The sequence below is a fragment of the Caloenas nicobarica genome, chromosome 5 (genome assembly GCF_036013445.1).
Source record: "Caloenas nicobarica isolate bCalNic1 chromosome 5, bCalNic1.hap1, whole genome shotgun sequence".
NCBI classification, from domain to species: domain Eukaryota; kingdom Metazoa; phylum Chordata; class Aves; order Columbiformes; family Columbidae; genus Caloenas; species Caloenas nicobarica.
In genome coordinates this window covers 52021862-52040837 of record NC_088249.1, presented here as the reverse complement: position 1 = coordinate 52040837, position 18976 = coordinate 52021862, and the positions used below count along the sequence as shown (strand labels likewise).

General features: G+C 50.4%; 2 protein-coding genes across 2 annotated transcripts in view; one reads left to right on the top strand and one right to left on the bottom strand.

Annotated features, from left to right (window-relative positions):
- Positions 1–4569, bottom strand: part of TSPAN32 (tetraspanin 32) — a 31150-nt gene extending 26581 nt beyond the window's left edge. Inside the window, exons 1-3 of the mRNA XM_065636582.1 lie at positions 4504–4569; positions 2349–2463; positions 968–1065 (exon numbers count right to left, since the gene is read on the bottom strand). Of these exons, the coding sequence (XP_065492654.1) occupies positions 968–1065; positions 2349–2463; positions 4504–4569 (279 nt within the window). The remainder of the gene's footprint in view (positions 1–967; positions 1066–2348; positions 2464–4503) is intronic.
- An 8083-nt stretch (positions 4570–12652) lies between these two features.
- On the top strand, positions 12653–13171 carry ASCL2 (achaete-scute family bHLH transcription factor 2). Its single transcript, XM_065636757.1, has one exon. It carries the CDS (start codon positions 12653–12655, stop codon positions 13169–13171), a length of 519 nt encoding a protein of 172 aa, XP_065492829.1.
- Positions 13172–18976: the final 5805 nt, after the last annotated feature.

Genomic DNA, 18976 nt, shown 5'->3' with positions numbered 1-18976 from the left:
AAAACATTAACTTCAGTAGCTGCTTTACACTAAGTTTTAAAGGTGTCTGCTTCTCAGTTCCACCATCAGTATCATTTTCCCCTATTACAAAGATTAGATAAATCTCTTGAAAGCTAGTTTATGTATGACAGCAATGCAATGATTACATATTAAGCACAGCTTCATTCACAGCAACCTACCTGTTAACTACTGCCCTTCACACAACACAGGCAAACACGCAGTGAGCAGCACTTTTCCACTCATCCCTCCAGCCCCGAGGCTGGAAGCCGCTCACTTCAGACTGAGCCTTATGTGCAGGCTGTGTTTTTAAATGGAGCAGAGGTCACAGTCCTGTTTACCAATGCTGGCATGGTCTAAGCCCAAACACACACTTAACTGTCGATGACGGAGAGAAGAAAGGTAGCATTTCACCTCTTGTGGTACCCCTCCACCTTCTCTTTGGGGATGAAACAGAGGGTCCAGCTCAAAGCCCCTGTGCCTGCTGCCATGCTTTGTATGCCCTGCACCACCACTGCAGTGGATGTCTGCATTGAAGGGGGATGAGCGGGGCTAACTCTGCTGTCACAAGTCAGAGGAACAATGTAGGACTCAAAATCGCACTAAGGTTTCCCCACACAAACCATGTGTTCGCTTGGTGAGAAAAAATATGCTGGGAATCATCATCCCTGCTATTGCTTTGGCAGATAAGCACCTACCTCCCTTTGACCCTACTCTGAAAGCTGCATACAGAGCTCCTTGGCAAAAGAAACGAGGCGCAGAAGGATGCAATCCCCAGCTGGAGCAGATCTGCAGAGTCATGCCTGTTACAAAAATGTCCCTTTGCAGCATAGCGTTCAGCAACAGGATGTCCTTCCGCAGGCGTGCATACTCCTGGGCAGAAGGCAAACCAGGCCCCAGCACCACGTTTCAAGGGTATCAGCCCAAGGTTACAAAAAGCCCCTCCCAGGCAGTCCCTCCAGGTACGCACCATGGCGGTGAGGCATTGTGATTCCCGTACTGTGGCAGCAGAGCTCAGCAGGGCCGCGAGGATCAGGGTCATGCTGAGGCAGATGCCAAAGTAGAAAGCTGGAAGGAAGTTGGACATGGGAGCTGTGGTCAGACACCAAGACTTTAGGGCTAACAGAGGCCTGGTCTGATACTTTCGCCCGGAGAGGGGCCAAAAAGTGCAATTTGGGGAGCTGGTCCAAGAGGACCAGGTTGCAGAACTCAAAATGTTTTATAATTTATAATTTACCCCCCATCTGTATATGCTTTCTTGTCTAGCAGGGCTGTAAACCTCTGAGTGGTTTGCACAGCTCCAGCCAAACAAAGCACCCTAAAAGGGTGACGGTCCACCCAACAGACCACAAGCTGTCAATTGTTTTGGCACTCTGATAAGGATCCTCCCAAATGGGGGGTGCTGACGCGCAGCAGCTGTCCCATGGCCCCTATCGGGACTTTGCGCACCCCTAATCTGGCACAACACTCGCCCTCTGGTTTCCTTCTGGCTAAGGCAGGGTCAGAGCCGGTACCCCGGGGCAGGGCTCGGGGGCCACAGCACCGCAAAGGGCTTTGCAACCCTCAGGCCTAACCGTGCAGAGTCAACACTTGCAAGCAAAGCAAGTGGAAGCATTGCTGGAGACGGGTGACTGGGAAGGTACGGCTTGCTAGGCTGGATTAAGTGCCAATCTATATAATCCCTGATGTGCGTAGGAAAGGGCGAGGGCTGTACTTTAGCTTTGCGCTAACATAGTCTTTACACCTGCCTTGTTAAACTGAAATTGAGAACTAGGATCTAGAGAGGGTATGAGCATGTTTAAGCCCGGACTATATCTTGGCAGAAGCAGCAGGGGCAAGTAGACTATTTTAACATCTGGGTTGTTCTCATCTCTTTGCTCTAACCTTGTACCCAAGATTCAGTTTATATTTCTCCCTTGTGTAGGGGAAAACCCCCACATTTCCTCCAAAAATAGGTGTTTCTACGCTTTTCTCCTCCCAGCCTCAATTTTCTATGCTCTGCTTTGACTCCTGTAACAGTCCCTCTCCCTGTGCTCCCAGGGCCCTTCCAGCCCCACTGCACCTTTGGGTCCATCTTTGAGCTCCCTGCAAGCCTTCAATGCAGCACCAGGGAAGGATGGGGAGATGGTGAACACAAGGACAGGAGTGAACACAGAAGCACTGCACGCCCTGTGCTCCCACAGCATCCTTCAGTGACAGGTGAGCAGGTCTGATACAGAAAATGTGTCTGTGGGGCTGTGTTAGCCCTGGTGCATCCTCTGTGATGCCTCTGCATTTCCTTTGACTGCTTTGGGGGATTTTGCAGCTCCTGGGTTCACCAAAAGTCTCACTGGGATGTGACTGCAACGTACCTGCATAGTGGATGAACCTGTAGGAGTTGCTCTCCAGGGAGATATCGCTGATGAGGGTGAACTGGAGCCCGTAGTGGGTGACTGTGCTCAGCGTGGCAATGGACAACCCCAGCAGCTGGAAAATACAGTTATTGGGAAGGGATTGACAAGGCAGCAGCTCCTGCTGAGCGCACACAGAGCTGTGACGTGTAGATGGATACTCCCGAGCCCCACGCAGATGCAGACAGCCCGATCATCTGAAGATCACTGTATGTACCCCAAAATTTACGTAAAAGGACAAACCTCGGACACTTAAACATGCTAAAGCTCTATTTCTCCCTTGCCTAATGTGTGCATGTGACACCATGCAGCCCATGGTCTCTTGGCCAGTGTCTGTGGATGAAATTCCAACCACGTGAAGAAAACCCAGAGGATCGTTGCTCTTGCAGCACACCTGTGCTGTCCTACCCTGCTCTACAGAGTATGTACGTGCAGTTCTGAGGGCTGACAGCTTCAACAGTGCTTTCGGCCAGGGATGATGTTCTCTGCTTTGCTCTTTGCAATGCTAGTCCCATTGCCTGCTGTTGGCTGTATTTCCTAATGTAGGGTGCAAAGAGCTGAGTCTTGCACTCCTCTAAGTAATCTGTGCTTATTTCTGTCTCTGCAGCATGCACTGGGTTGTCCGTGTTTCTGCCCCATCCCCGAGAGCACTGGTATGCCTAAGGCACGGGGCGACTAGCAGCACATTACCCTCTATGTTGCCAAGAGCAAGTCCAGGTGATGGAGAGGGAGCATTTCTGATGGCACCTGGCTCTAGGGCAGGGCTCCTTGCAGCATGACCAGTGCCAGAGCTGGGACAGAGGCACAAACAGCAGGACAGTTAAAAATAGCTACAACTCTACCATAATGAACCTGGAAAATACAAGATGTGAGGCCACTACTAGCTCCTAAGATAAGGTTTCATAATTTTGTGCCTTTACAATATGGAAACACAAGGCAGCTATCCCTGTGTCAAATGCGACAGTCCAGTGTCAATGTAATCCCCACATTTTCTTTCAGAGCAGACTAACAGCTGTTGCTGGAGAGTTATAGTTTCGGAGACTAAATGCACCCAAACCATAGAATTTTCTGCTTATAAATAACATAATTTGTGGCACCTACTGATCCTTCATTCTGTCCATTACTGCGTATCTCAATCCACACCCAGCAAAATGCTAAGTGCAACACTGGTGAGCTCAGATTGCCGAGAAACACCAGTCTAAAATCCTCCCAACAGTAAAAACGTGATTCTTGACATCCACAGCGGCTGTGCCTTAGCATCTCCTCTGAACACCTTTGGTAGCAATCCTCCTTTGATTTTCTCAAAATGACATATTCTGCTATTTGGAAGAGAGAACAATGTACAGCCACTACAGCCAGTGGTCCTTAAATGTTGAAATTTGGACAAACTATAAATTCCACATGGCCAAAAATAAGGCATTACCTTTTAATGATACTCTTTCCAAGTGGTCATTCATCTTTGAACTAAATACAGATTATTATTATTTTTTTAAGCTCTCAAGTTTTGACAAAGTGCAAAAGCAACAAGCACATAAAACTTGAAAATGTCCAGGAGGAGCATTCCCAGGTTTCCACCGTTTCCCATCAGCTGTAACAGCAGACGTCAAGAAGCTCCCCTTCAATTTGCTTCAGGAGCTGATGAAAAGGATCCCTAGAATCACTTTCACTTTGCAATGTGCATCCGCAGGTCTCACGAATGTATCCTCACTGATCCCACCTGCAGCTGACCACTCTTCCAGCAACACGTGTGACTGCAGCAGCTCCATCCTCTCTCTTTTGCTCCAAGGAGACAGAAGCAAGTAACTTATTTTTCTGAAAACCACCCATTCGGCCAGCAGCAACCTTTCCTTTCTGCTTCAAGACAGCCGCCAGGTTGTGAAAGAGCTGCAGCGGCGTGACAGCCCTGAGAAAGCAGAAGTCTATCAGCAGAGGGGGCGCAATGCTGGTGGCCGGCGATAACCACCCAGGGTGCAACGATAACTCAGGCAGTTGGCTTTGCTTGCCCTCCACCCGCAAAAAACAGAACGTGGGAAAACCTGGCCCTCTCCGAGCGGGTGTGGGAAAGGCAACATTTCACCTCGATTCTGCAGAGATCCCCCCAAACCCGCCTGCTCACCATGACACAGAGGCTGGTCACCAGCAGCTGGCACTTGGTGGTCCTCATCCCACACCTCGGCCCCATGGCTGCTTGTCCCCAGCGAGAGCTGTCCGTTGGTCTCTCCAGCTCTTGATAAAGCCTGGGTTTCCACCAAAGGGAGGCATGGCCACAGCGGGGCCTCTCGGGAAGTGTAGTCCCCACCACGTGCCGATGCACCTCCTCCTGCCCGATTATTAAATCCTCCTCAGAGTAGCTGCCTCTGCCTGCACTCTCAGTGAGCTGCCATCAGCTCCAACATGCAGAAAACTGGGAAAGGAGGAGAGGCATAGAGAAAAACAGCCTTTCATGGAGTTTGGAGCAGAGCTCCTTAAAAAAGCTTTTGAAACTGTTCAGTCAAGGTTCAGCATCAAAATACCCTGTTTTTTGCTTTTACTGGGATATAGTTTTGTTTAACGAACATTGTCACTAGCTATATATATTTTTTTAATCTGCATAAATAGTATATTGGGAAAAAGTTTAGGAAAATGTTATTTAGAAAAAAAGAACCTGTTGTTTAAAGAAGACATCAAAACCCTCAAACAGATCTGCGTAACAGTCTTCCTTCCCCATTTAAAAACTACTACATGGCAATAACCTTTGGTGACACTCTATTAAAACTTCTACTTGCAGATGAGGGAAAAAAATCCCTTTGGTAGTATTTTATTCAGGAAAATGGCTCTACATAAACATGACCCCCTGCTCAGGAGGTCCATGCTGTCCACGGACATTTTGACTCTCTCTTTTCCCCTGTCCTAGCACTGAAGACTCCATCGGCTCACAGCTACAGAAGACTCAGGTGACTTCTGGTTTTCAAAACTAGCTGCCCTCTGGATGCATATTTCCCTTAAGCAAATCGCAATGACTGAGTGCCTTCATCATCCCTAATTTTGGAGTTAGACTGGTGGAAAAGAGGTGAAACAGAATAATGCAAAATAGCTGCACTCCCCCCAGGTGGCAAAGAAATGGGGGGAAAAGGGAGAACCACCCCACATTAGTAGCTGTAGCTACAGGAAAATAACAGAGAAAAAAGAGGAGGGGAGTGGAAAAAGGAACATGGATTTTGTAGAGCAAAGAGAAGCAACAGAAAGTGAGTTGCACAGGAAAAAGCATGTCATGATTTTCTGACATCACTAGCTTTCTTGCAAGCTTTCTTGCAAAACTAGCTTTCTTGCAAGCTTTCTTGCAAAATACCTTGTTTGCAACCTCCTGAGACACCAAAGAGAGCTGCCAGAGCTGTTTCCAAAAAGAGGTGTTCCCCATGACTTACGGGTTCCTGCCCTGGTGGGGCTCCCTGATGCCTGGTAGGAGACACTGATGTATCCATGTGCACACAGAGAGCTTCCTACTCCAGCCGCCAGCTGGAAACCACCTGAGAAAGACCAGCAGATGGACAGCAGGGAAGGAGAGCAGTGAGGAGAGGACTACAGAGAGAGGGCAGCGGGCTGGGGAAGCAGCCGATGGCCAGCCACACATGTCCAGGAGCAGGAACCAGACACCACCTGCAGTAGCACAGACCCCCTGGGGACAGGAGTACAGCTGCAAGATGACCATGTCCACATGGTCACTGCCATGTGCCAGGTGGGGAAAGTGCCTTATAAAACACTGTGGTGGAGTCAGGACTGCGTCCAGACACAGAGATGTTAGCACCCGCCCTTTCTTCTGGTGCTAGGGGACAGACAGTTGTGTTGTCACCTGCATTTTCAAGGGAAATGACCACCAAGAGTGCACGGGTATAAAGGCAGCAGGGTTGGTCCACAGGTGGAGTTACAGGTTAAATCTGGGTAGCAAGAAGGTATTGAAGCACAGCTCTGTGTATAAAACCAGCTACAGAAACCCGACCAAGAGCAGTGGCGAGCTGGAAGCGAGGGTGCAGCATGGTGCACACCGTGGGCACACCTGGAGCTTGTTCCACTGGAAGGGACATTGGAAAAACCACGCAGCCCAGTTTTATTTTCCACTAGACCCTAGTTTCCTTCCCCAACCCTAAACGCTCGCTACCGGAGACCTGTGCAAAGCCAGATCTCACACTAGAGGTCCCCACAGGCCAACAGAAACCCTTCCCGAAGGCCTAGCTGTTTTAAGTGGGCTTTCTGAAGAGAATAAATGGGCAGTTCCCTTCATTGTTCCCCAAAGGTCTCCTCTGTCTGTTGCAGGACCCTCGCAGCTCAGTACAGAACCACCTGAGAGGTCACAAAATCACCATCTACATCCCCTGGAAGTGCTCCCTAGTCTCTCCACAAAAGATGCTCTACTTCCTTTTGTCTCCAACCATAAAAACAGGCACCTTCACTGCCTGACCAAGCTCTCAGAGCAGGTCTGTGACTTTAAACACATGGGTTTAAACAGATGTTTCCTCTGGTTTGGTTGTGAATGCCTGTTCCTGGGTAGTTCGTCCATGTCCTCTGATGCTTCAGATGCTTCTCCCACCTCTGGTGCTCAGTGCTGTGCCTTCGTGCCTATTCCCTCAACTGCCTGCTCTGGTGCTGCGCTGGATTTGGGGGCGGAGGCATTTTCTGCTGGTTCTCTTTCCTCCATCTTACTCTTTATCTCATAGAGGTACAGCTTGAAAGATCTTTGTTTGGAGCAGAACATATGTGAATTTCTAGCATAAAAAAATAATAAAGAGCAAAACTGGTTCCTCCCTCTCCCCAAATGAAAGTCAATAGTAGGAGCATTAGTAGACCTGGGGCATTACGAGGCTGGGCCCTGCCTGAAGGAGGCACATTTGGCGCATGCAAGAGCACCACTGAAGTGACTGCTGGAGGAGCACATGTGGTCATCTCACCTGTGGCCATCAAAAGGGGGTCTTTACAGCACTTCCCTTTCTCCAGGATTAAATTGCCTCTGGGTGCCCTGTCATTGGCACACGCCTGCATCAGCAGCTCTCTGCCCAGGGAGCCCTGTCGAGAAGCAGGGTGTCCTCCCAGCCCTGTGCCAGCAGGACGAGAGGCAGGGCTGGAGGCATCCCGAGGAACCATCCTGGTGGCTGGCGTGTGCGCTGGATGGCGGCGTGGCTTTCCTGGCAAGACTCAACCTCTTGCCCACCCTGCTGGATTTTATTGGTTGGTCCCTTTTGCAAGAGCACAACTTATCGCTCCCAAAAGTGGTGCAAAAACCACAAGTGACCACAGCTCCCATCTGCAGCTTCCTCCGTTATCTTTGGTTACGAGTTGGAGCACAGAAAGGGGGTAGCAAGGCTGAAAACCAGGGAGCCCAGGTGCCCTCTTCCTCTGGCCCCAGCTGCATGGGTGTCAGAAAGACCTGCCACCTTGTCCAGAAGGAAAGGATTAAATTAAAAAAGGGAACAAAGCCAGATCATATTTTTTGCAGAGCTAAAAACCTCCAACCCTATTCTGAGCTGGAGGGAAATGCTGCCCACACTGTCAGATGGCCATCCTTAAAGAGCTGGGGGATTTGATGTTTTAATGCTGCATGGGGTGAACTTGGGAGACTAAACATAAATGGAGGAGAAGAGGCTGGATTCACGCTAGTGCAATCTCGCTGTCCACTTTTCTGGCTCTTGCTCCATCGGTGCAGCCACCAACGATGCAACTGCAACACCCCAGCCCCAGATGCTTGAACTCCAGCCAGGCAGCAGGTATGAGAAACCTCCTCCTGGGCTTTGGGTGCAGCTAGTCATGCTCCCGTGAAAGGATGGGCTGGAGGCCAGGGAGAGGAGGTTGCCCCAGGAGGCAAAACTGCACCCATTGTCCAGGCAGGACATATCCGTGCCAGGTCCCTGCTGCCTCTCAGGAGCCTCCTCCTTTACCAGCCCACACCACCATTAGGGAAAATACCTCTCCCCCATGGTAGAAAATAGCTCCAGATTTACAAGTGACACTGGCTCAGCCCATTTGGTCCCTCTGCTACTGCCCGTGACACAGCTGTATTCACTCTAAAGCTTGCTCGTAAATAAAATATGCCCGTATCAAACCGCACTGAAGCTGTATGAATGACGGGAAGACAGGGAGACCCCACAACCCGTGTCTGCCTTCCCGGGTGCATCACAAGGATTCATTGTAAAGGCTGCTTAGCATTCATATAGCGCATACACACAATCAAAGCTAAAAATCAACTTTTAAACCCGGGGCTGTCTCTTTTCAAGAAAGGAAGGAGAGGAGAAAAAGGGGAGGTGCTGGGCTTTGCCAAGCTTCAGATGCACCGTACAACTGCGCTGTGAATGGAAACAAGGCTGGCTGGAGTCTGCCTTGGAAGAAACAAAGCCAGACAGAAATCATAAAATCTCCAAAGGACTTTTTAATTTATTATTATTTCTGAAGTATGTCTCAGAAATCCTCCAGTGATTCTCGGGCATTTTGAAATTCATTGTAAGTGAGCAAAAAAAAAAGTCAGAAGAGTTACTATAAAAAATTCATCAAGCCCAAGAAAGATTATGTCCAAAAAGAGCATAAGCGGAAGACAGGAAGAATAAACTTTGAAGAATAAACTCAAACAAATTTATTTCTCCCCCAAAAGTGAAACAACTGTACTCATAGCTGTAAAGCACACCCCTCTACTTAAACTAAATTCATTTTTCTTTTCCACGTGGTATCTAATTGCAAACCATAACTGCCCAGGAGCCAGCGGTGCTGGTGATAGACCTAAAGACACACGTCTGGCACTCCCAGCAAAACCAGTGCAAGCAGAGGCCATCCTGGTAAGCAGGGATTCACCTGCTCGCCAGGCTGAACGGGGCTGCTCGACTGACCCTCGATGTTCATTTCTGGTATTTGCTCTTCTGAGCCTTATCACAACAGGACCTCTATTGCTTTCCACTGAGGTCCAGCAAAGTTTTGGCAAAAAACCCCAGAAGCTCACGTAGGCTGCCTGTAACGCACAGGTCACGGTGGGACCGACCCAGCACCTTGTCGGCCACATTCCCACCGACACAGGTGTCAACTCAGGTTGTTGCCCTCACCTTTGGCAGATGCAAGAAATAACATGTAGCATCAGGGCTTGGAGGCCCTTCTCCACAGAGTTACTCTCTCTCCAAGCAGAGTTTGCCCACTTTGCACCTTGCTGGCCAAAGCCATGCAAGGCTGCAAGTTGTCCACACCAGCCATGCGTCTCTCACTTTTGCCTTACCTGTGCCAGGAGAGAAGAATTTCTTCTCTCTACCCTCTGGGGTTGGGTAGCACATAGCTGGATGCTCTCTATCCCCAGATTACAATCAGGAAGTTGATTGTGAACACAGACAGCATTTAATGATGTCTTGTTCTACTGGATCTTACATAGTCATTAACTTTATAAACAGATTTCAAGTAAGATTACATTTCTCAGGGTATGAGATGTACCTACCTTCAGACTACTGGAAAACCATCTGTGTTGTAAAGAAAGCAGATGCTTTGTGTTGTGCAGAGGCCCAGACCAAGCGGCCACATCTGGATGGAAACACACATTGCTGTCAGCAGCCCTGATGCAAATTTGGTCAAGTTCGTCCCTGAGCTGAGCAAGGAACCACCGGGACTGGAGGCTTCATGCTCTCCCTTGACACTGGATTTACTGGTGTTTGAATGGTGCATTACTAATGGAAAAAAAAATAATCCCTGTAGTTATTTTCATATGATAAAAATCTGGTTATTACCCTTAAGTGTGGCTCTTCGATACAGAAGGTTTTCTCTTGAACAGCTTCAAAGACAGCAGCTTCCTCTTTCCCTCAAGAAAGCCTTGCATCAGAAATTAAAGACTGGGTAATAAAACAATATTGATTTTGCTCCACTGCAGTAACGCCCTTTCTGCCTAAGCCACTACTGCTAGAGAGCACAAGGTAAACCCCCTGCACTAGCCAAGCCAGCTTTGCAGATGCTGAAGACAAGTGCCAATGCTATGCGGCTTGAGCTGACTGAGCAATCCTTTGGCTGCTCACGCACACAAGCGCATTTACACGTGCAAGCAGCTCCCCTGTGCTCCCCAAGAGCCCACAAGGCAAAACGCTCCCACCTGTGCCACATGCCATGGGCTGCTCCTCGTGGATCAAACTCTTCAGAGGAGCCACATGGCTATTCATGGTTTTCCCACCAGGCCTATGGCATGGCCAAGAACATCTCAAAAGGCACTGAATTTGGGTGCTAAGCCTGATGAGTGCTTGGGTGGGATTTCCAGACACACGAAGCACTCGCAGGCTCCTTCCTGTCACTTCTGGGAATTTCAACACGGCTGCCTGCGATGCTGCAGTGGGGATAGCTCTTGCAACCCGCTGCCTTTGCAACCGATCCCCGGGAAAAATATTTCTCTTCCAACACAGCGGAGCCTTGCTGCTCCCTAAATACCCCACACAGGCAAAAAGAAGCCTCCCCAGTGTCACATCCAGAAAACATGGATGGCTCTTTATATTACTATTTTTGGCTTAGATACACCCTAGGAACAGCACCAGAGCAGTTCAAGGTAGCCAGGGGGATACGGATCCTTCCTTTGATACCTGAATTGTGCTGCAGAGCCTCGCTGGCAACTACCTGTGTGGTGATGGCTCTGCTGTGGGCATGCACACATCCCTGCCACCAAGTTGCTGCCAGAGACACCAGCCTTGGGCATCTTCCTGGGATGGGGTTATGTTCCCTGCCAAAAAAATGAAGCCCTGTGACTGCCTTGAATTTTCCTTCCTGTGCACCTCTGGATAGAGGGAAACCCTGTAGAAGGCAATTAGCACTTCTCTAACTCTAATTAACAGCTGCTGCAGATGGTCACACCGACAGGCCACATTAGCGTCAGCTTGGTGGCCGACACAGGGGACAAGGCAGAAAGGGCCTGAGCTGGCCCCACCAAAGCCAGTGAAAGGGTCTGTCAGAGATGTTTTAGCATCACACTGTTTTGGGTTTGTCTTTCTTTAAAGGCTGGGCAGGAGCAAAAGACCCAGGACAGCACATCTTGCAAGCCATGCTGAAGCCCAGAGTGGACAGCAGCACCTCAGCAGTGGGTGCGTGTAGCAGCCCCCGATCCACTCTGCTTCTTAAGCACACCACCATGCAAGTTATTTCTCACCACAAGGTCCCAGGATATTAAGAAGCAGCTCCTCGTCCTCCCCATCAAAATCCGCTGCCCGGAAGCACCTCACCCTGCTGCTGTTCTGCCCAGAGCTGTGACAGGCAGCCAGGCAGGATTGCTTGCCATGGGACAGGAAAACCTGGGTGCAAACCCCAGCCACAAAAGCTTTGCATTTTCCTTCTCCGCTCCACGCCTTTATCCTTGGAACGCTCATTTAAGCCTGCAAAGCTGGCCTGCAGAGAACAGCCTTTGTAAGATGACTCACGCAACTGCTATAAATTTTTATTATTGTTATTTTTTTTTTGTACATGTAACAAAGCAGAGTCCCAGCGTATCCCTTCACTTTGCAAAACAAACGCCAACCGGCAGCCCGGTGCCCGCACGGCTCCGAGCGCGGTGGTTGATGGCAGGGCCGCTTCCACCCGCCTCTCCGCGGGGAAAGCCCGACGGGGGCAGCCGCGCTCCCGGGGCCGCCGCCGCCTTCCCCGGCACTGTCACCAGCGAGGTGCCCGGGCTGGAGGGGGAAGAAATGGCACATTTGGAGGGACATGACCCAGGACTGGCACCGCACCGGGAGCACGGGTAGCCCCGTCTGCTTGTGCGTGCCCGCGCCGGTGTGCGGGGGGGGGGGGTGGGAGGCGGGGCGAGAGGGGAGTCTCTCCCGAGAATAATAATTAAAAAAATAAATTAAAATAAAGTATTAAAAATCTAAGAGTAGAAGCGGTGACAAAGGGAAGGAGCTGCACGGGAGGGAGGGGAGCGCACCCCTCCCGCGGCCGAGGGCAGGGGAAGGGGGGGGCACTTTGCCGGGGCTGGCGGCGCCACGCGCCGGGCGCGCGCGGGGGCGGGGGCGCGCGCGGGGGAGGGCGGGCGGGGGGCGCGGCGGCGGCGGGCGCGCGTGGCGCGGCGTGCGCGGCGCGTGCGGCCGGCGGGGGCTCGCGAGCGGCGGCGCGTTGATAAGGGCCGTGCGGCGGCGGCGGCCGCAGAGGCGCGGAGCGGCGGCGGGAAAAAACACCCCCGCGCTGCCCGCCCCCCTTCTCCTTCCACTCCCTTTACATTTAGTTTAGTGATTTTTTTTTTTTTTTGTTTAAAGTTTTAATTTTTTTTCTGCGCGCTTTCCGCCAGCCGCCACCGTGGCCAACCGGCGATGAACGGCGGGGCCCTGCCGCCGCTGCCCCCCGCCGCCCCCCGCGGCCGCCGGCGGCCCGCCTCCCCCGAGCTGCTGCGCTGCAAGCGCCGCCTGGCCTTCGCCGCTCTCCCGGGCACCGGGGCGGCGGCGGCCGCCGTGGCCCGTCGGAACGAGCGGGAGCGCAACCGCGTGCGGCTGGTCAACCTGGGCTTCGCCGCCCTCCGCCAGCACGTCCCCCACGGCGCCGCCAGCAAGAAGATGAGCAAAGTGGAGACGCTCCGCTCCGCCGTCGAGTACATCCGCGCCTTGCAGCGGCTCCTCGACGAGCACGACGCCGCCGCCGCTTTCCCCGACGGCCGCGGGCGAGCGGCCGTCGGGGAAGGAGGCGGCAGCGGCGGCTACTCCTCCGCTTCGCCTTCCTTCGCCTCCTCCGTGCCCGGCTCGCCTTGCTCCTCCGAGGAGAGCGGCTACGACGCGGCGCTCAGCCCCGAGGAGCGGGAGCTGCTGGACTTCACCAGCTGGCTCGGGAGCTACTGACCCGGCGGGAGGTGAGGGGGGAGCCGGAGGGGAGGAGAGGGGGGTGCTGCTTCCCCCCATCCCCCAGCGCTCGGGGGAGCGGGGCACGTACCCATCGGGGCTCTTCGCAAATCTCTCCGCAGCCGCACTCAGCCCGCAGTACCTCAGCGCCCTCGCTCTCCGCAGCAGCCAGCATCCCCCCCCAAACACTCACCCCCGACCCCGGCGGGACCCCGCTGGCTGCTTTCACGCCTCGTCTCCAGGCTGTGGAAAGTGCAATGGTGTCAGTGACTGGCGGGTCTCCGTTACCTGCGCCAGGGCAGCGGCTCCACCTGCCCTCCGGCTGCTGCGACGGACAGGAGGCCCGAGCGACCCCGCTTCCCGTCGCGGCTGCTTTCTGGTGTTGCTTTGGAGGGGTGAAAAAAACAAAACAAAAACAAAACCACAAAACCACTTGATGCTTCCTAGTTTCTGGAGGGGGAGGGAATTTTTTATCATGTCAGATTCTATTTTATATGTAACTTGAACTGCCTAGGGGAACACTGGTGTATGAAGACTTATTTTTGTACAAGAAACCTTAGATAAAAGGGGTGAGGAGATGGGTCTATTTTTAGCAAGTCCTATTCCCTTGTTCTTGAACACTGCCAGCTAGAATGTTTTGGGAACATACACAGTTTAGATAAAAAGGTGTTGTGTTTTTTTTCTCTCCAAACACTTTCGTAAAAGACTGTAAAGTTATGTTGTCTTAATGTGGTGTCTGAGTTTGCCTGGTGTGAAGGTCCACTTCTCTGAAAACTGAAGTTGTTTTTTTTTTAAATGTGTTGAAGGCATTTTTGTATGCACTTGCTAGGATTTCTTAAGTTGTATATATGCAGTTTTTAAAAGAGTATCATATTTTATGTAAATCGACTTTATAAATAAAAATCTATTTATAAATGACTTCAGGGCTATAAGATGCATGTGTTTGCTGGAACTGCCTAAGGTAACTTCTGCCCGAGGGGATGGGAGAGGGGTGTAATGAGTGATACAGCAGAGAGGCAGTTCTCCTGGGCCAGATTTTGTGCGCAGAAGGGAATAAGGAGCAGCACAGCATAACCTCCAGGCTTGCTTTTGTTTCCCCATTCAAATTTTATGAACTCAGCACTTGGTGCAAGTACTGCGGAGATGATGTATGGGGATGTGCAGATGTGTACAGGAGACAGGGCAGGTCCAGTGCTGGTAGCTCCTTTCCAGGGCATGCAGAAGGTGCTGAAGGCTGTGCTGCCCTCACCTATAGTGATGAGGGACTCATGGGCAAGTAAGGAAGGAGCGGGTATCGGGAGGCTGTTTGTCCTGACAACTCCTCTCGAGTTAGGTTGGGGTGCCTTTATTCAGTGGAGCTGCATTTCTGAGGACAGTGGTGCCATTTAACACCCACACATAACCAACAATGTGCCAGTCTGACCTACTCTAACTTCAGCTACATGTACCTGTACTTTATCTAAAAGCAATAAGCAAACATTAATTGCTCCTTAGAAACTACTGTCAGAGTCTCCTAAGCTCTGTCCATTACTTTTGGGGTCATGCTGAAGACCTGCTTCAGTGGAGGTGAGCCAGAGGCAAAACAGATTTCTGTAAAACAAAACACAGTGATGATGGCATGAAAAACTACAGTAGAGGCTGTTACTTGCCTTAAATAGCTCTAGTGAATGTTACTAGTCAAATGGAGCAAAATGAGCTGGCCTATAGAATATGCTGAGTGAACACAAAGCAGGAAGGGTTATTAAAATTGACCTACTTTGCAGGGACTGCATGTATAATCTCTCTGCTGCGTTAGTACTGGGAAGGTAGAAGTTTTCGGGAGAATGATCACTCAGCAGTCCCAAATTCAGTAATTGCAGTGGGTGCTCTGTAATCCATATCTACAAGAGTGTTCCACATATATGATTCAATTTGAAGAGAGAGAGAAGGAAAAAAAAAAAAGGAAAATGCAGGCTCTAACAGCAAGTAGAATTTAGGAACCTGAAGGCAAGAGCAGTAGTTACTGTATTTCACATTCATTCCTTAATCAAAGTTACTTCAATAAACATGCCCTTTGCAAGGCTCTGGCAGTTCAAGTGCTTAATGAATTGCTTGCAAAGGTTTTTCCCTGTATGGCTCTTCAATGGCCCCACAGGTAGGAGTGGGAGCTGTGAGATGACCTGGGTGTTAAGTGATCGGCTTCACTTGGCAGCAGCAGACAGGGCTGGTGGGATGGAGGGTGACACAATACCCTTCCTCAGTGGGGGTTTAGGGGCTTCATCTTCACAGATGACCTCCAAAAATTCAGTCAGGCATAAACCCATGCAGATTCTCACATACTTATTCTCAGCCTAAAGTATCAGCGTGCAATTTTTTTCCAAGCAATTTAGAAAAGTCAGGACTGCTGAATTTATCTGCACAAGTGTTCCATTATGGCAGAATGTAATTGTTTAGAGAGTTTTACTACTGCTTGGCAGGGTGTTTGTTTTTCTTCCATAGGAGCACTGATAATTTTCATATTTGCAAAAGCAATATTTAACTCTCAGTCAAGTGACTCCCAGCATCATTTCTAGGTTAATCAGATCACCCAAGATACTGTTGCAGCAACATTAAAGCAGCATCGACTGTAACTATATTGGCAGGAAATTAGCTGCAAACAGTTTCACTTAAGTAATATTAATATTAGGAAAAAAAAGAGCTTAGTCAGCATCACAAGTTACCTTAAAGCTGTCAGCTTGTGTTTCAGTAGAAACTGAATAGGAGGAGATCAGGAATGTACAATTTGCTTCAAAAAAACCAAGGTGGTCATGAGTCTTCCAAACACTTGAGAGGAAAGAGGAGGCAGGGAGAAGGATGTATGCCTGTTTTAGAAACACAAGATGTGAACCTCATGAGGTTCAACCAGGCCAAGTGCAAAGTCCTGCACCTGGGTCAGGGCAACCCCTGATATCAGTACAGGCTGGAGGATGAAGGGATTGAGAGCAGCCCTGTGGACAAGGACTTGAGGGTACTGGTGGATGAGAGACTGGACACGAGCCAGCAACGTGCACTTGCTGCCCAGAAGGCCAATTGTATCTTGGGCTACATCAAAAGGATTGTGGCCAGCAGGTCGAGGGAGGTGATTCTGTCCCTCTGCTCTGCTCTGGTGAGACCCCACCTGGAGTCCCACGTCCAGCTCTGGAGCCCTCAGTACAGGAAAGACATGGACCTGTTGGAGGAGGGCCAGAGGAGGGACATGAAAACGATCAGAGGGCTGGAACACCTCTCCTGTGAGAACAGGCTGAGAGAGTTGGGGTTGTTCAGCCTGGAGAAGAGAAGGCTCTGGGACACCTTATTGCAGCCTTTCAGTACTTAAAGGTGGCTTGTAAGAAAGATGGAGACAGACTTTTTAGAAGTGCGTGTTACGACAGGACAAGGGATAATGGTTTTAAACTAGAAGAGGGGAGATTCAGGTTAGACATGAGGGAGAAATTTTTTACAATGAGGGTGGTGAAACTCAGGGTTTCCCAGGGAGGTGGTAGATGTCCCATCCCTGGAGACATTCAAGGCCAGACTGGACAGGGCTCTGAGCAACCTGATCTAGTTGAAGATGGCCCTGCTCGTTGCAGGGGAGGTTGGACTAGATGACTTTTGAAGATCCCTTCCAAGCCAAACTGTTCCATGATTCTATGACAGTGGAACTTCTTTCCCCAGCCATGGTGACCACAAGTCACTAGCAGATTCTCATATCAAGCTGCTGAAGAGGCTACACCAGAATCATTCTGTCCTTTTAAGAAAGCGTTAGGGAGGATGCAAGGTAGGTTCTTTGGCAGTTGCAGAGAGAGCAGGTACCTCCAGCCAGCCTGGCTTGCTCCTGTTCTCTTCAACTGCAGTCACCCGAATACTCCTTGGACTGAGCTGAGAAGATTCCTGACTATAAAAGCTCACACCTAGAACACTATTTATGCAAAACAGTGCCAGAGCAAAAACGTGGAGATGAAAGGCCTCTGACCATGAGAGTCAGCTCTAAGCAGCAAGAGTAACACTAGATCTGCTTTCTCAGCCAGGTGATTCCCCTGCCTGGAGCAGCAACCTCCACGTGACAGAGGGACTTTCAGTGTCTGGGTTAGCTGCTGTCAACTAAGGGCTGCCGTGGGGGCTTCCAGGGAGCCTGAATGCCTGCCTAAACTGCTACCTGAAACACTTGCAGCAGGGATGGGCAATGTCTCTGTGAGCACGTAATTTCTCTCTAGATGTATAACTAGAAATTCAGTACTTAAAATGGAAACACCAGCTCCCCAGGAAGACACAAACCCAGCCCTAAGTACAGGACTGTCCCAGAGTCAGATTCAGGCAGAAGAATACACTGAGGAATTCCGAGAATTAAGAAAAAAAAAAAGCTGTAGCAAGCTGAGGGCGCCAGGAGGCACAGGCTTGTCATTATGCAGCTACAAACTGTACTTCTGTAAACCTCTTGTATCTACATCTACCAACAGGTTCCTATTTTCCTGTGCAGCATTTCACAGATCACAGTCATGTCTAATGAAGCAGAAACAAGTTGCAGGATGGTGTCAGGATTAGATGCTCCTCTCCCTTGGCTGAAAGAACCCTTCAATTTTCAGCTGCGTTCTTTGGCATTTTGAGTTGCTCAGGCTAAAGCTTTTCTTGTTACCCAAAGCACATAAAGCCCAGCACATGGTAAAAATAGTTCCTTGCAATGAACCATGCATTATTGCACTGTAGTGTTTAAATGAGGTTACCCGTGAGGGGTGACAGCATCATGTTCAGCTCCAAGGCTATACTCCTTCCAAATTTCTTCACGTTAAAAAGAAGTAGTTTTGGATGAAAAGGGTATGCATCTCGCTTGAAGACTCATGCACCACAAGAAGCTCTAGGAAACAGGCATGAGGGTGCCCTGCAGCATCTCCACGGTAGGATGGCATTGCTGAGCCTCCCTGCAGGGCAGGTGGCTGCGGCAGAGCCCCAGCACCGCAGCGGTCTCCAGCAGATTCCTGCCTCAGAGCACGTTAAGAGGTAAGACTCCAATGGAAGAGGGATTTCTCGTGTTCCTACCACCACATGGTATCACCAGCAAATACCAGCTTTACCACAGATCCTCCTGCAGAGAACAGCCAATGGCTGGTTTCGGTTTATAACAATGCACTTCTACATTAACACCTCATGAAGATCTTGTTGCAGCCCGAGCACAGCAGGTAGTGAGGTGAGCTGCTGCAGATCAGCTTCTGCCTCCCCTCCCGTCTGCGGGGAGCAGCCGCCAGGAAAATACTTGTCTTGCCAGCCCCTGTCTGTGTACCAAGGCTCTTCGCCTGCCATGGTTTGTGGGCAGACGGCTGTGTGCTAAGACTTGTCCCGAGGTCATTTCACTCTTTTCCTGCAGGTCACAGAATAGCTGGCTAACAGTAACAATTTTCAGTCATTTCTTATCTGGATTGGATGCAGGCCAGGAACCCGGGAGTGCGCATAGCTGAGAGAGAAAAGCAGAGCTGGCCTGGCTGCGCCCCGTTCAGGCATCAGCTAACAAGGGTTCGTTTTTCTTCCCACAAACTACCGTCAACGAAGCATTAGCCAAAAGTATACCTAGTAGTAATGGGACTAACACTATTAACGCAGACACTAGCTGTAATTGCAGGTTAATGGTGCACCCTTAAGTGGTTATTGAGCAGTATAACGACTTAAAATCCTGGGGACACCATGAGCCCCCGTCTCCTTTTGAGCTCTGTGCACACCCTGCAACACATGAACAGACGAGCTGTGCCAGGTGCTTTCACAGCATCCCTTGGCACCTCACCACAGGTCTTCTCAAGCCAGTCCCTGGTGCTTGCTCTT